The following is a 15,145-nucleotide window of genomic DNA, read 5'->3' as shown; positions in this document are numbered from 1 at the left end:
ACCCGAAAAAATATTATCTAAAAGCCACGCCCCTACTAAGCCACGCCTCCAGTCTTCTGCTCTGACCCAGTGGATCATAGCTCAATAACCCAGCATCAACAACCCAATTTAAGGAAAACAATATGTTTGTGAACTAGCTGGGTCAAAATAACCCAAATAACCAAACATTTACCCAAATTGAGTTGTTTTTAACCCAGCATTTTTGTCTTGTATAATTTGTCTTTTTAATGTGGAGAGAGTAGAGCGGTTATGTTGTGATCCTGTCAGGGCTGGGCTCTAGCTGTAACCTTGTTGAATGCTTACTTACTGAGTGACGCACCCCAGGAAAATACAGGACTTTGCATTAGCGCAGGGCAGGTGGAAATGATAATGGTTCTCTCTTCTCCTCCGCTTCAATTTACTTTGTTATGTTGGCTACCTAGGTTCGTCTATCTGAGGTCGGTTTTATTTGAGTTCTCTTTAGAAAGTGACGATTGGGGAGAAAGGGGAAGCGGTTGATCAATGCCCAGGTAGCCTACAGGATGGCACCAGCAAGGCGGACGGTGTGGGTTCTTCTCGCGCTGTCGGGTGTTCTGAATTTGCGCTCCTGCTGGACTTTCACTTGTCCGTCGATTTGCAAATGTTCATTGAAGAGCGATACATGTTACAAAGACACGGGAGATAAACTCAGTTGCACGAGGGAAACGCAACTGAGGTCCCAAGCCGCTCCATCGTTTATTCGAAACTTGTAAGTACCCTAAAATGTCATTCCGTTTTGGTGGAGGGATTGTGCATATATTACATTATAGCGTCAATATCTACCCATGTTTTTATTTTATTTGCCGGACACTTTTGTCGTTGATTATTTAGTATTTGATGATTTATTATTTGATTGTTTATTTAACCTTTGAATTCAACCAGTCAATTAGGAAACACAATCCAATTTACAGTAGATACAATGATGGCCTTTTATCAGGACAGTACTGTCTGTAGTACAGTGCCTAGCTACTGATTGTGCTTTACCCTCTTCACTTCAGTTGATTAAAATTCAGGCCACCATAGTAGCCTAATACTCAGCCTGGTCTCATAGACTAGACATAACATAGTAAATGTAAATCCAATCGAATTGGTATGATATGTTATCTTTGGTATGGTTACATAGTACAGATGCTTACATAAGGCAAAAATGTATGTCTAACACGAACATCTAGCAACCCATAGGTTGCGAGTTTAAATCTCATTACGGACAACTTTTGTATTTTAGCTTATTATCTACTTTTGAACTACTTACACATTTTTAATTGCTTTTCAACTACTTAGCATGTTAGCTAAACTTTCCTCCGAACCCTAACCTTAACCCTTTTAGGTAACCCTTCCCCTAACCCTAACTATAACCTTAAACTTTTAACGTAACTCCTAAACTTAACCCTAACCCTTAGTCTAGCTCATTTTAGCCAGCTAGCTAATGTTAGCCACCTAGCCACCTAGAATTCATAACATATCACGTCTTACAAATTTGTAACATATTGCCCGCTTTGCAAATTAATTTTCCGCTTTGTAATGTAAAACATATCATACAAAATGGGTGATGGATATATACAAATCAATACATACCATACGAAACATAACATATCATACTAAATGGACTGTCACAGATTTACATCCAGAATAATAAGAAATGCTCTGTGATCTGGTTGCCAGCAGCCAGCATTACCTTAGACTACATGTTTTTCCTTGTGTGTAATCTTTAGAAGACTAACTCATCTGCCGTTGAATGAAGTTCCAAGCAATGCCTTCAGAGGACTGATCAACGTGTCCAGAATGTAAGTTTCAATTAAATGTATTTATTACGCCCTTTTCACCTGTGACATATAGCATTGTCAATATTCCTTTAGCCCTATTACACATTTTCAGTTTAACTCTGGGTTTACCTTTTCAATGTCATAGATCTGCAAAGCTTCATGAGGATGTTTAAAACTGGACTAGTGCCCAGTTATAAACGCATTTTTTTTTTTGTGGAAGACATAAAAAAGCTGGTAGCTTTTATGAAAGGTGTGATAATCTAACATTATATTGTATGAAACATTTATCTAAATGGATGTTAAAGTGGCAGTACAGTCGTCATTTTTATAATATTTCCACATTATGAGGTCAAAGTAACACTCAGATAATGGCCTTTTAGTGTAAGAGGTGGTGTTTTGTGTGAGGAGGCGCCCTGGAATTTCAGCCTGTTCAGGAGGGATGGTGTTTTTGGCCCAAAGCATGACATCGCAATCAGACCTAATTAGTCTGACCAATGACTTTTGGAAGCGAGTAGGCTCTAGAGTCTAGAGATGATTTTATCCACCAGGGCTGTGTATTTAAATATTTCCATTTTTATCAACACACCCACACTGTCAGACTGAGCATTTCAATGGCAAAAGGAGGCTCAGGGAAATATAAAAAATATGTTTGCAGTTATTTCAATTAAATAAACACGCACTGTGATTCAATAGACATGCTCCAGTTCATTTCCTTGTATTCAGAGTCTTTCTTATTATATAAATAAGTAATAAGAGCTAAGACACTACAGATGAGTTGCCTACATACACACATCCTTTTAGAGGAAGTAGTTTGACCTACATTTATTTATGATATATTACCTTTCACCCACTATTTAGGAGATCAAAAGCATGTCAATTCATATGAACAAATTGTTGGTTACTATTTGTGAAACAATGATAAGCGTGGTTGATGAACCAACTCACTGGCCTTATGGTTAGAGTGTCCACTGTGTTGTGTCTGTGACTACCATTAAATGTGAAGACTTATTTTATCAAATCAATTCTCTATGTACAATTATTATTACATGATTAAACTAATCATGTTAACTTTAATTAACTAGGAAGTCGGGGCACCACGGGAAAAAGTTTATATAGTCTCTATTTCCCTAATCACCTCTTCAGATATTTTAATATATCAAAACAGTCGCTTATTAATGAATTGTACCTCATCAGTTCTCATTACTGAACATCGCAAACCCTTGGATATCTGCATGAACCCTAGCATAAATTATGAATCAGTGATGTACAAATTGGCTTATTTATTTACTAGCTACATAATCAAATCACAGAAATACATGAAAACACACACGATTAGTTCATACATGATACAAAGAAAGTCCCTAGAGGACGAAACCGTTATGATGGCTTGGTAGACAAAGGAAATGGGGTAGGGACCGCTCAATAGCGGGAAACTCATAGCTGATAACTACACTCATAGAAAGTGCTAATACTTTACATGAACGACCGCTTATTTGAAAAGAAATGGCAATTGACATATTTACGAGTGTATGTCTTGCGGTCTCTCTCTGTGGTCGCCGGTCCATCTGCTGGAGAGAGTCGACAGAAAAGTCTCTGGTTGCGTTCCCCGGAAGTCACAGTCTGTCGTAGTTGTTATAATGGACACTTCAGAGAACCATTCGGAAATCTTATTAGAATAGGATGCGTTTACCAGACTAAAGTATTTAAACAGCTGCAGTCTGAATAATTATTCTTACTTTTCTAGATTTCTTCACCATTTCAACATGGGGATGATCTCCACGTCCTCTGGTCTTGTCCTTTGGTAGAGTTGTAGTTTAAACTGCTTCACACACCAGCATCCAGCATCACCCAGCACATTTTGGTCTTGTAAATCCAACCATTTGCGACCTTAGCTTACACCGTGGTTTGCGTGGTCTATAGCGTTGTAGTTCTTAACCATTTCAACATTTAGCGTTGTTCCATATTTTCTGGTCTAATGTACATTTCATAGGAACTAGGTTCTATACTCTGTGGAAGAAGGGTTGGTTCTATGACACCTAATGTGATGTCTGGGCTCACGGGGGTGTGGCCACTGACTAGTTACAACTTTATGAAAATCCATATTCTCATTTAGAAGGTTAACATCACATTACATCTTTTCACAAATAGTTTAATGTTTAATCACATACGTTTCACAATATTTAGATGTAAACCTGACAGAGATACAGTTATGTATGTTTCCTGTCCTTCATGAGATCACCAAATGAAACACACTCGACATGACTGTCCTTTAAGTGTCCATGGATCATTCTCATTCAAAATAGAAACATTGTTTAATTGTTCAAACGTTTGATGTCCAAGGGTGTCTCTGTGTTCCACAGTTTACATTCCAATCTCGAACACTACAGAGCATAGGGGCATTTTATGACCGACCATAAAACAGTCTACTTCCCGCTCTCCCCCTCTGAGAGAGGGCACGCTGCAGAGCGGACCCCCCTGTAACCTGATCCTTCAGATCGTTACAGGAGAGTTATGACAGCCGGATGGTTGGGAGTTTGTTCCCCGGCCGAGTCATAACAAAGACTGAAAATGGGACCCGATGCGTCTCTGCTTGACACTCAGCATTTAGGAGATGGAGTGGGGGTAAGGCCCTGTGATAGACTAGGAACCTGTTCTGAGGGATTACTTGTACATCAAGCTGCCTCATGCTACAGAAACAGGAAATAGTCTCCTGCTCCTATGAGTATTCTTATCTTGTATTATTTCTTATTGTTGGTGTATTGTCGATAAGGAACCTGCAAGTAAGCATTTCATTGGGCGGTGTATACCATGTCTATCCCCACATACGACTAATAAAACTTGAAACTATGAGCCAAGGCTCGTGCAAGGCTATACTTAGGTCTACTCATGGCTGATGTTCTTCCACGGTCTATTTCTGAAGACAAAAAAACTGTAGATAGTGGGGGTTGCTGTTTAAAATAATCTGATACTGCATACATTTTCAAAGATAAGGCACCACACTATCTCACGATGGCAACACCCATCCGTAGCACGCGCTCCAGCAGGTGTATCTCACTCATCATCCCTAAAGCCAACACCTCATTTGGCCGCCTTTCGTTCCAGTTCTCTGCTGCCTGTGACTGGAACGAATTGCAAAAATCGCTGAAGTTGGAGACTTTTATCTCCCTCACCAACTTCAAACATCTGCTATCTGAGCAGCTAACTGATTGCTGCAGCTGTACATAGTCTATCGGTAAGCCCACCCATTTTTACCTACCTCATCCCCATACTGTTTTTATTTATTTACTTTTCTGCTCTTTTGCACACCAATATCTCTACCTGTACATGGCCATCTGATCATTTATCACTCCAGTGTTAATCTGCAAAATTGTAATCATTCGCCTACCTCCTCATGCCTTTTGCACACAATGTATATAGACTCCCCTTTTTTTCTCTACTGTGTTATTGACTTGTTAATTGTTTACTCCATGTGTAACTCTGTGTTGTCTGTTCACACTGCTATGCTTTATCTTGGTCAGGTCGCAGTTGCAAATGAGAACTTGTTCTCAACTAGCCTACCTGGTTAAATAAAATAAAAATCTCCATATAAAATGTGTCTGTTTTATCTATACTGAACAAAAATATAAGCGCAACGTAAAGTGTTGGTCCCATGTTTCATGACAGGTGTGGCATATCAAGAAGCTGATTAAACAACATGATCATTACACAGCTGTACCTTGAGCTGGGGACTATAAAAGGCCACTCAAATGTTTTGTCACACAACACAATTAAACAGATGTTTCAAGTTTTGAGGGAGTGTGCAGTTGGTATGCTGACTGCAGGAATGTCCACCATAGCTGTTGCCAGAATATTGAATGTTAATTTCTCTACCATAAGCCACCTCCAACATTGTTTTAGAGAATTTGGCAGTACGTCCAACCGGCCTCACAACCTCAGATCACGTGTAACCACGCCAGCCCAGGACCATCACATCCGGCTTCTTTACCTCCGTAATGTGCAGGAATAAGCTACGGATAATGAACACAAATGTGTTTTATAGAAGGCCATTTGAATGCACAGAGATACCGTGATGACATCCTGAGGCCTATTGTCATGCCATTCATTCGCCGCCATCACCTCATGTTTCCGCATGATAATACACGGCCTCATGTCGCAAGGATCTGTACACAATTCCAGGAAGCTGAAACTTTCCCAGTTCTTCCATGGCCTGCATACTCACCAGACATGTCACCCATTGAGTATGTTTGGGATGCTCTGGATCGACGTGTACAACAGCTTGTTCCAGTTCCCGCAACTTCGCACAGCCATTGAAGTGGAGTGGGACAACATTTCACAGGCCACAATCAACAGCCTGATCAACTCTATGCGAAGAAGATGTGTCGCGCCACATAAGGCAAATGGTGGTCACACCAGATACTGACTGGTTTTCTGATTCAAGCCCCTACCTTTAAGGTATCTGTGACCAACAGATGCATATCTGTATTCCCAGTCATGTGAAATCCATAGGTTAGGGCCTAATTCCTTTATTTCAATTGACTGATTTCCTTATATGAACTGAATCTCAGTAAAATCTTTGAAATTGTTGCATGTTGCATTTATATTTATGTTCAGTGTAGTTAGATAACGTAGACTTCGCTGATCATAGTTAGGGAATAGAGCGCCACTTGGGACGCACACAATGCAGCCCAAAGATACTGTTTGTGCATACAAACACACACAGTGAACAGCATAGAGGGTCTTGGTCTGAATATAAGTGTCACGATCGTCTGAAGAAGTGGACCAAAGCGCAGCGTGGTGAGCGTACATTTGCTTTTATTTATATAAATGTCGCCAACAAAACAAGAAACAAAGAAACGACCGTGATGCTTACAAGGGCTATAGTGCCACTAACAAAGATAACTTCCCACAATAACAAAAGGGAAAAAGGCTGCCTAAGTATGATTCCCAATCAGAGACAACGATAGGCAGCTGTCCCTGATTGAGAACCATACCCGGCCAAAAAATAGAAAAACAAAACATAGAAATCTGAACATAGAATGCCCACTCAAATCACACCCTGACCAAACCAAATAGAGACATAAAAAGGCTCTCTACGGTCAGGGCGTGACAATTAGGCATTGTGTGGATAGAAATAGCATCACAGTTTTCATTTTGAATTTCATTAATCACTTTTGTTTTTCAGTCTCATAGACACATAATAAAGTCTCAATGTGACTGATTGGGTATCAAACCCTGGTTTCTTGTGAGACACAAGACTGTGTTAGCACACTGAACAAAAGCCGAAAACATGTTTTACTAAGCCATCTTTCTTACACAAGGTGGGTGGAACCAGATGGGAAAAGTGGGTGCATATTGTTTAGTTGGGAGTTGATGGTGTAGCAGGGAGCTGATGGTTTAGTAGGGAGTCGATGGTTTAGTAGGGAGTCGATGGTTTAGTAGGGAGTCGATGGTTTAGTAGGGAGTCGATGGTTTAGTAGGGAGTCGATGGTTTAGTAGGGAGTCGATGGTTTAGTAGGGAGTCGATGGTTTAGTAGGGAGTCGATGGTGTAATAGGGAGTCGATGGTGTAATAGGGAGTCGATGGTGTAATAGGGAGTCGATGGTGTAATAGGGAGTCGATGGTGTAATAGGGAGTCGATGGTGTAATAGGGAGTTGATGGTGTAATAGGGAGTTGATGGTTTAGTAGGGAGTTGATGGTTTAGTAGGGAGTTGATGGTTTAATAGTGTAATAGGTAGTTGATGGTGTAATAGGGAGCTGATGGTTTAATAGGGAGCTGATGGTTTAGTAGGGAGCTGATGGTTTAGTAGGGAGTTGATGGTGTAATAGGGAGTTGATCATGTAGTAAGGAGTTGATGGTTTAGTAGGGAGTTGATGGTTTAGTAGGGAGTTGATGGTTTAGTAGGGAAATAATCTGACCTTGATTACTGTAAATTTAGATAGCTGGATGCTACACTAATTTACCAATCTAAAACATTTTAGCTGATGTGGGATAATTGAGTGACTATTAGTGACTGACATAACAAGAGAAACTGTTGGTGCACAACCACATGTCGATATTGCACCTTGTGTATTCGACAATTCTACCTTGCAAAAGTTGAGACCCAGACTGAGTTCCCAAAAAAAACTATGTATTTAAAGTGCTGCCTGCTATCCAAATGTAGAATTTGAAAAATCATTCTATTTCTACCATTCCAACAGTTCACCAAATAATTAGGCCTAGATTGTTGGTTCATATCATGCAGCCCTACGTGACAAAGTGCAGAAATTGTAACATGAGTGCAGGAAATGCAGGATATTTTTGAAATTGCTGAAACATTTTTGGGGTTGAAGTTGGATTTGAACAGTATAAAACAATCAGAATGTAGAATGCCCCATTGAAATCACTTATAATTTATGTGTTGCCACTCTAGGGTCATGAACTACTCATAAAGCATATTTAGAACTTTAATTATTCCAAAACATCAAATACCATCAAAAACTTGAAAAATATTGTGATATGATATTCTGGCCATATCGCCCAGCCTAGTTCATGCTTATTTTATTTTAATTTATGGTCAGCTTGCTGCAAGTAGTTATTGTAAAATACACAGTAACTTACTTTGGCTCATCTCTGTCACTCTTACTGACCTGATGGTGTGGCAGGAAGGTCAGTTTGCTGTCAACCAAGAGGTTGAGGCCAGGTGAGGTTGAATCCCAAGTATCCTCACCACAAAGAACACTTAGTACTTGTCAACTCATGTTAAGCTGCAGTTGAAGTCGGAAGTCTACATCTTAGCCAAATACATTTAAACTTTTCACAATTCCTGACATTTAATCAGAGTAAAAATCCCCTGTTTTAGGCCAGTTAGGATCACCACATTATTTTAACAATGTGAAATGTCAGAAGAATAGTAGAGAGAATGGTTTATTTCAGCTTTTATTTCTTTCATCACATTCCCAGTGGGTCAGAAGTTTACATACACTAAATTAGTATTTGGTAGCATTGTCTTTAAATAGTTTAACTTGGGTCAAACGTTTCGGGTAGCCTTCCACAAGCTTCCCACAAAAAGTTGGGTGAATTTTGGCCCATCCCTCCTGACAGAGATGGTGTAACTGAGTCAGGTTTGTAGGCCTCCTTGCTCGCACATGCTTTTTCAGTTCTGCCCACAAATTTTCTATAGGATTGAGGACAGGGCTTTGTGATGGCCACTCCATTACCTTGACTTTGCTGTCCATAAGCCATTTTGCCACAACTTTGGAAGTATGCTTGGTGTCAAGCTTTAACTTCCTGACTGATGTCTTGAGATGTTGCTTCAATATATCCACATCATTTCCTCCCTCATGATGCCATCTATTTTGTGAAATGCACCAGTCCCACCTGCAGCAAAGCACCCCCACAACACAGTTGGGATGGTGTTCTTCGGCTTGCAAGCCTCCCCCTTTTTCCTCCAAACATATCAATGGTCATTATGGCCAAACAGTTCTATTTTTGTTTCATCAGACCAGAGGACATTTCTCCAAAAAGTACGATCTTTGTCCTCATGTGCAGTTGCAAACTGTAGTCTGGCTTTTTTATGGCGGTTTTGGAGCAGTGGCTTATTCCTTTCTGAGCAGCCTTTCAGGTTATGTCGATATAGGACTTGTTTTACTGTGGATATAGATACTTTTGTACCTGCTTCCTCCAGCATCTTCACAAGGGCCTTTGCTATTGTTCTGGGATTGATTTACACTTTTCACACCAAAGTAGGTTCATCTCTAGGAGACAGAACGCGTTTCCTTCCTGAGCGGTATGACGGCTGCGAGGTCCCATGGTGGTTATACTTGCGTACTATTGTTTGTACAGATGAACGCGGTACCTTCAGGCATTTGGAAATTGCTCCCAAGGATGAACCAGAATTGTGGAGGTCTACAATTTGTTGGTGGTGAAAAACAATGTATTTTCCAGCATGATAGAGCACCTTGCCATAAGGCAAAGGTGATAACTAAGTGGCTCGGGGAACAAAACAACGATATTTTGGGTCCATGGCCAGGAAACTCCCCAGACCTTAATCCCATTGAGAATTTGTGGTCAATCCTCGAGGCGGGTGGACAAACGAAAACCCACAAATTCTGACAAACTCCAAGCATTGATTATGCAATGGACTGCCATCAGTCAGGATGTGGCCCAGAAGTTAATTGACAGCATGCCAGGGCAGATTGCAGAGGTCTTGAAAAAGAAGGGTCAACACTACAAATATTGAATCTTTGCATCAACTTCATGTAATTGTCAATAAAAGCCTTTGACACTTGAAATGCTTGTAATTATACTTCAGTATTCCATATTAACATCTGACAAAAATTCCTAAAGACACTGAAGCAGCAAACTTTGTGGAAATTAATATTTGTGTAATTCTCAAACTTTTGGCCACAACTGTACATCCAGATCCCATCTAACTAATGCATTGCAAGAATAGCTGGGTGAATCCCTCATCTGGGCTGACAGCTTTACCCCAGCTTGGCCTTTGAGTCAAGGACCCCTCACCACTCACCACTCAATTGGCAAGACCCATGTTATGGTATTCCATCAGGGGGAATGGCTTACTGTAGCCTGGTTCCAGATCTGTTTGTGCTGACTTGCCAACTCCTATGGCCAGGGGAACAAGCTTCCCCTGATCTGATCAGGATGCAGCTGTCTTCTTACTGATAACTCAATTAGTGTCCGATTGAGATTTTGGTTGAGGTTTATTGCAGCCCCCTTAGCTATCATTATCTCTTTATATGAGTTTAAGGACCAGCAATTGAAATGGGTTTAGAATATTTATTGCAGAAATGGAATGGATGTAAGAATAAGGATTCAGGAGGGGAATGAGAATAGACCAGATGAAGCCATGGACTGCAGATGAAGGATTCTTAGGGATTTACTCTGTAGGTTTTGGCCAGGAGTTTCAGGTAGACATCACCGTCAGGCTGTGGTAGTTGGGCTTCTGTAAGCATGGCAATCCCCTAAGGAGATCCTTGAAGGAATGTAAGTCATATGAGATAGAGGTGGCAATGATTTGGAGGCTGGTAACTCAGTGTCTTGAAATGCAGCAGAGAGCATGCAACACAAAACGAAGAGGAGGAATGACTGTTTGGTCAGGTTTAAACAGGGTGGTATCGGTGATTAAGAAGAGTGAGAACAGGTGGAGACTGGTTATCAGTTAGTAGCAGCTAGAGCTTGTTTGAGGTGCTACGTTCAAGGCACCTTGTTAAGTGTTGCCAAAAGTAGTGGAGGCTGATTGTCAATGGTTAGCAGCTGGTGCTTGTTAAATTGGCAACTAGCTAAGTGTTACATTCAAGTGTGGTCCTCTCTCCTGAATGTTTGTTAATTCTTAACACCATTAATCAGTTAAGCATTGAACCAAATATTGTGTGTTATAGCTAGCTAACAGTATCATAATACACTGATCCAAGAGAGGTTCACCCCATAATTATGAGGTCAGAAAGTTAAGGACAGTCCAGACACCACATGTATCCACCACATCTGCAAGGTTACCCTTTACTATGTAGCCCAGTTACCAGTTGGAATTGCGGTCCAGAAGTGGGCCAGGTCTGGTTCTCATCATGTTATGATCATTTTTTAAATCCAAGCAGTAGTGCATCGATGGAGGCTTTGTTTTTTGTTTCCATTATGATGTGACGTCTCTGTCACTTCAATCTCCTCCTAACAAATAGCATACATGACCCCTGTGTAACTCATGTCTTCAAGTTTGTGGTGACCCCATTCATGTTTCAGTGTTTATGCACATTGTTCCACATTTACACTTGAGTGGGACAATGTTATCTGATGCAGTGTTAAATCAACTCCTGAATCAAGACTTTGCAACTCTAGAAATGTTACACTGAAAAATCAACACTAGGACATAGATTCAAACAGATCGAGTGTTAATCAGTGTTAACCAGCTTTGGCCAACACCTCAGATGTTGTGACGGTGTTCGAGGTGTTACCATGGTTAAAACTGATATATCGGTAAGCTGCTGCTCTTCTGTCACAAACCACTCACTTTCTTATTATCCCTACTGTGTTAGAAGTTCAAAACGATGCTCGAAAGTGTAGGCTGCATCTATGTGAGAAATAATGACTCTCAAATGTCAAACCATTGATGTTAGGCCATTGCATGTTTTCATGTTAATTTGGATGTGGGATTTATAGCCTACCAGTCTAATTTGAGTGTTTGAACTTGTAACACAGCTGCATGAATTTGTAACACAGCTGCATGGGATTTGTCGGATCATAGTAGGTTGCAACGAGCCGCTTGTGGATATGACAGCTCGAACGCAGTTCCACCTCCGACACCACCAAAACAACCAATATGCTGATGTCAATCTGATTTAATCCAGTCCTAGGTCACACTGGCTAATTTGCTGTGGTGGAGTTCAGATGATATTGTCTTGTCACGGATGACTCACATTGGCTGGAAATCATGGCCCAGCCTCTCCTCCATGTGTGAGGATGCTCTGAAATGAAATGGCTTTTTAATCGTTTCACAAAAGTAACAGTAATTAAGATGTTATGCAACAACTTAAGAAGAGAGGTACACACACACACAAACACATACACTCACACGGGGCTGAGGGAAAATATAAGCAGAGTGGGTCGCTAGGTTTAATTATCTGGTTTAAGATGGAATCTAAAAGGCTATCTAAAGAAAAGTGTTGGTTAATTACATATCAGTGGGTGGTACGGTGGACTGGAAGGGTAAAACATATTGAGGTCTATAAAAAAAGTATAATTAACAATAGAAGAAAGGGGTTGAGAGGGTGTGGAAGGTTGGTTTGGGATGGGGGATGGGTTGGAGGGTAGCAAGGGCATCATCAGGAAGACAGGAAACTGTCAAGGGCATGTCACTAGAGCCTCTCTGATCCTATCCCCTTTGGCCTTATCAGAATACTTCTCATTTCACTTTGCGATCCATTTGCAGTTTACTCTCTGCATATTCTGTCTCTATTTTATTATTAAGGAGAATATTCCTTTAGAATGTGAATTTACATTATGCTGTCTTTTTTTCTGCTACAGTGAGATATCTCAGAGTGACTGCACCAGGTACATAAGAAACCATGCATTCCTCTCTCTCCACAGCCTGACTGAGATGTAAGTGTCACACACACACCATATTACAGAATTTTCCTCTCCCAGTTCTGAAGGTTTTAATTGGTGAGATAACGTTTTGTTCCATTGAAGGTTTTGTATTTGACTGTGTTTACATTTTCTTAGTTTGTGTCTTCTACCCTATTAAGTTACTGTAATAGACTGTGGTTTATTTGAGGATTTTGTTGTGGGTCTTTGAACTTTTTTCTAAATACATTTGTCTGGATTGAACACAACAATTCATGCAGAATATTACTTATTTACTTAATCCTCTTCATTCCTGGACAGAATATTACTGTAACAAAAAAATGTACACGTATGATTCACAAGTGCACTTATCATGAGTAAAAATATGTTACTTGATTGGGATGTTGGAAATCAGTGTTAAAGTTTTCTAAATAAATGTTTATTGTGATGCTTTCTTTTATTCCTTAGACAGATACAGAACATCAGAAATCTGATCAGTATAGAGAAGGGGGCCTTCACTGATCTGCCCAAGCTGAGATACCTGTAAGCTTTTATGGCAATATTATTGTTAGTTACCATACTACTCTAAATCCAGCTACAACAACTCAGTTTGTCAATATTCCATTTTGGCATTTTGTTTACTTGATGAAATGCTGCCACAGTTTTGTAACACACACATTTCATCCACTTTTTTTTAAACCTCTTTCCCCCTCTTCTCTCTCTTCCAGGAGTATCTGTAACACAGGAATAATACACTTTCCAGACTTCTCAACCATCTCCTCCCTGGTCATACTGGAGTACTTCTTCCTGTACGTATCCAGAACCTAAAACTCAATGACATAATATTATAAACGGTGTGGTTCAAATCAAATCAAATTTTATTTGTCAAATGCCCCGAATACAATTACAGTGAAATACTTACTTACCAACAACGCAGTTGTAAGAAAAACAAGAAAAAGAAGTTGTATGAAAAACAAATCACTAAAGAGCAGTAGTAAATTACAATAGCGGGTGCTAATATACAGGGGGTACCGGTACAGAGTTAATGTGTCAATGTGCGGGGGCGCCTGTGTCGAGGTAGTTGAGGTAATTATGTAAATGCAGGTAGGGTTATTAAAGTGGCTATCCATAGATGATAACAGAGAGTAGCAGCAGTGTATCGGGGGTGCAAATAGTCTGGTTTAGCCATTTGATTAGCTGTTCAGGAGTCTTATGGCTTGTTTAAAAGCCTCTTGGGCCTAGACTTGACGCTCCAGTATTGCTTGCCGTGCGGTAGCAGAGAGAACAGTCTATGACTAGAGAGAACAGTCTATGACTAGGGTGGCTGGAGTCTTTGACCATTTTTAGGGCCTTCATTTGACACCGCCTGGTATAGAGGTCCTGGATGGCAGGGAGCTTGGCCCCGGTGATGTACTGGGCCGTAAGCACTACCCTTTTTTTTTTTTACACCTTTATTTTACTAGGCAAGTCAGTTAAGAACAAAGTCTTATTTTCAATGACGGCCTAGGAACAGTGGGTTAACTGCCTGTTCAGGGGCAGAACGACAGATTTGTACCTTGTCAGCTCGGGGATTCGAACTTGCAACCTTTCGGTTACTAGTCCAACGCTCTAACCACCCTCTATAGAGCCTTGCGGTCGGAGGCCGAGCAGTTGCCATACCAGGCAGTGATGCAACCCGTCAGGATGCTGTCGATGGTGCAGCTGTAAGGATCTGAGGACACATGTCAAATCTTTTCAGTCTCCTGAAGGGGAATAGGTTTTGTCGTGCGCTCTTGACAACCAACTGTCTTGGTGTGCTTAGACTATGTTAGTTTGTTCATGATGTGGATGCCAAGGAACTTGAAGCTCAACCTGCTCCACTACTGTCCCGTCGATGAGAATGGGGGCGTGCTCGGTCCTCCTTTTCCTGTGGTCCACAATCATATCCTTTGTCTTGATCACTTTGAGGGAGAGGTTGTTGTCCTTGCATCACACGGCCAGGTCTCTGATGTCCTCCCTATAGGCTGTCTCATCGTTGTCAGTGATCAGGCCTACCACTGTTGTGTCATCAGCAAATTTAATGATGGTGTTTGAGTTGTGGCTGGCCGTGCAGTCATGAGTGAACAGGGAGTACAGGAGGGAACTGAGCAGGCAACCTTGAGGGGCCCCCGTGTTGAGGACCAGCATGGCAGATGTGTTGTTACCTACCCTTACCACCTGGGTGCGGCCTGTCAGGAAGTCCAGGATCCAGTTGCAGAGGGAGGTGTTTAGTCCCAGGGTCCTTAGCTTAGTGATGAGCTTTGAGGGAAATATGGTGTTGAACGCTGAGCT

At 41.0% G+C, this 15,145-nt stretch overlaps 1 protein-coding gene across 1 annotated transcript in view; it reads left to right on the top strand.

Annotated features, from left to right (window-relative positions):
* Positions 1–280: 280 nt before the first annotated feature.
* LOC109878861 (lutropin-choriogonadotropic hormone receptor-like) overlaps positions 281–15,145 on the top strand; it is a 37,160-nt gene continuing 22,295 nt past the window's right edge. The window contains exons 1-5 of the mRNA XM_020471060.2: positions 281–727; positions 1,731–1,802; positions 12,797–12,871; positions 13,304–13,378; positions 13,564–13,644. Coding sequence (XP_020326649.1) covers positions 522–727; positions 1,731–1,802; positions 12,797–12,871; positions 13,304–13,378; positions 13,564–13,644 — 509 coding nt within the window. The 5' untranslated portion in view covers positions 281–521. The remainder of the gene's footprint in view (positions 728–1,730; positions 1,803–12,796; positions 12,872–13,303; positions 13,379–13,563; positions 13,645–15,145) is intronic.

Source organism: Oncorhynchus kisutch, linkage group LG25, assembly GCF_002021735.2.
Source record: "Oncorhynchus kisutch isolate 150728-3 linkage group LG25, Okis_V2, whole genome shotgun sequence".
Taxonomy (NCBI): domain Eukaryota; kingdom Metazoa; phylum Chordata; class Actinopteri; order Salmoniformes; family Salmonidae; genus Oncorhynchus; species Oncorhynchus kisutch.
Note: the sequence above shows the minus strand (reverse complement) of the source record. Positions and strands in the feature narration are given on the sequence as shown.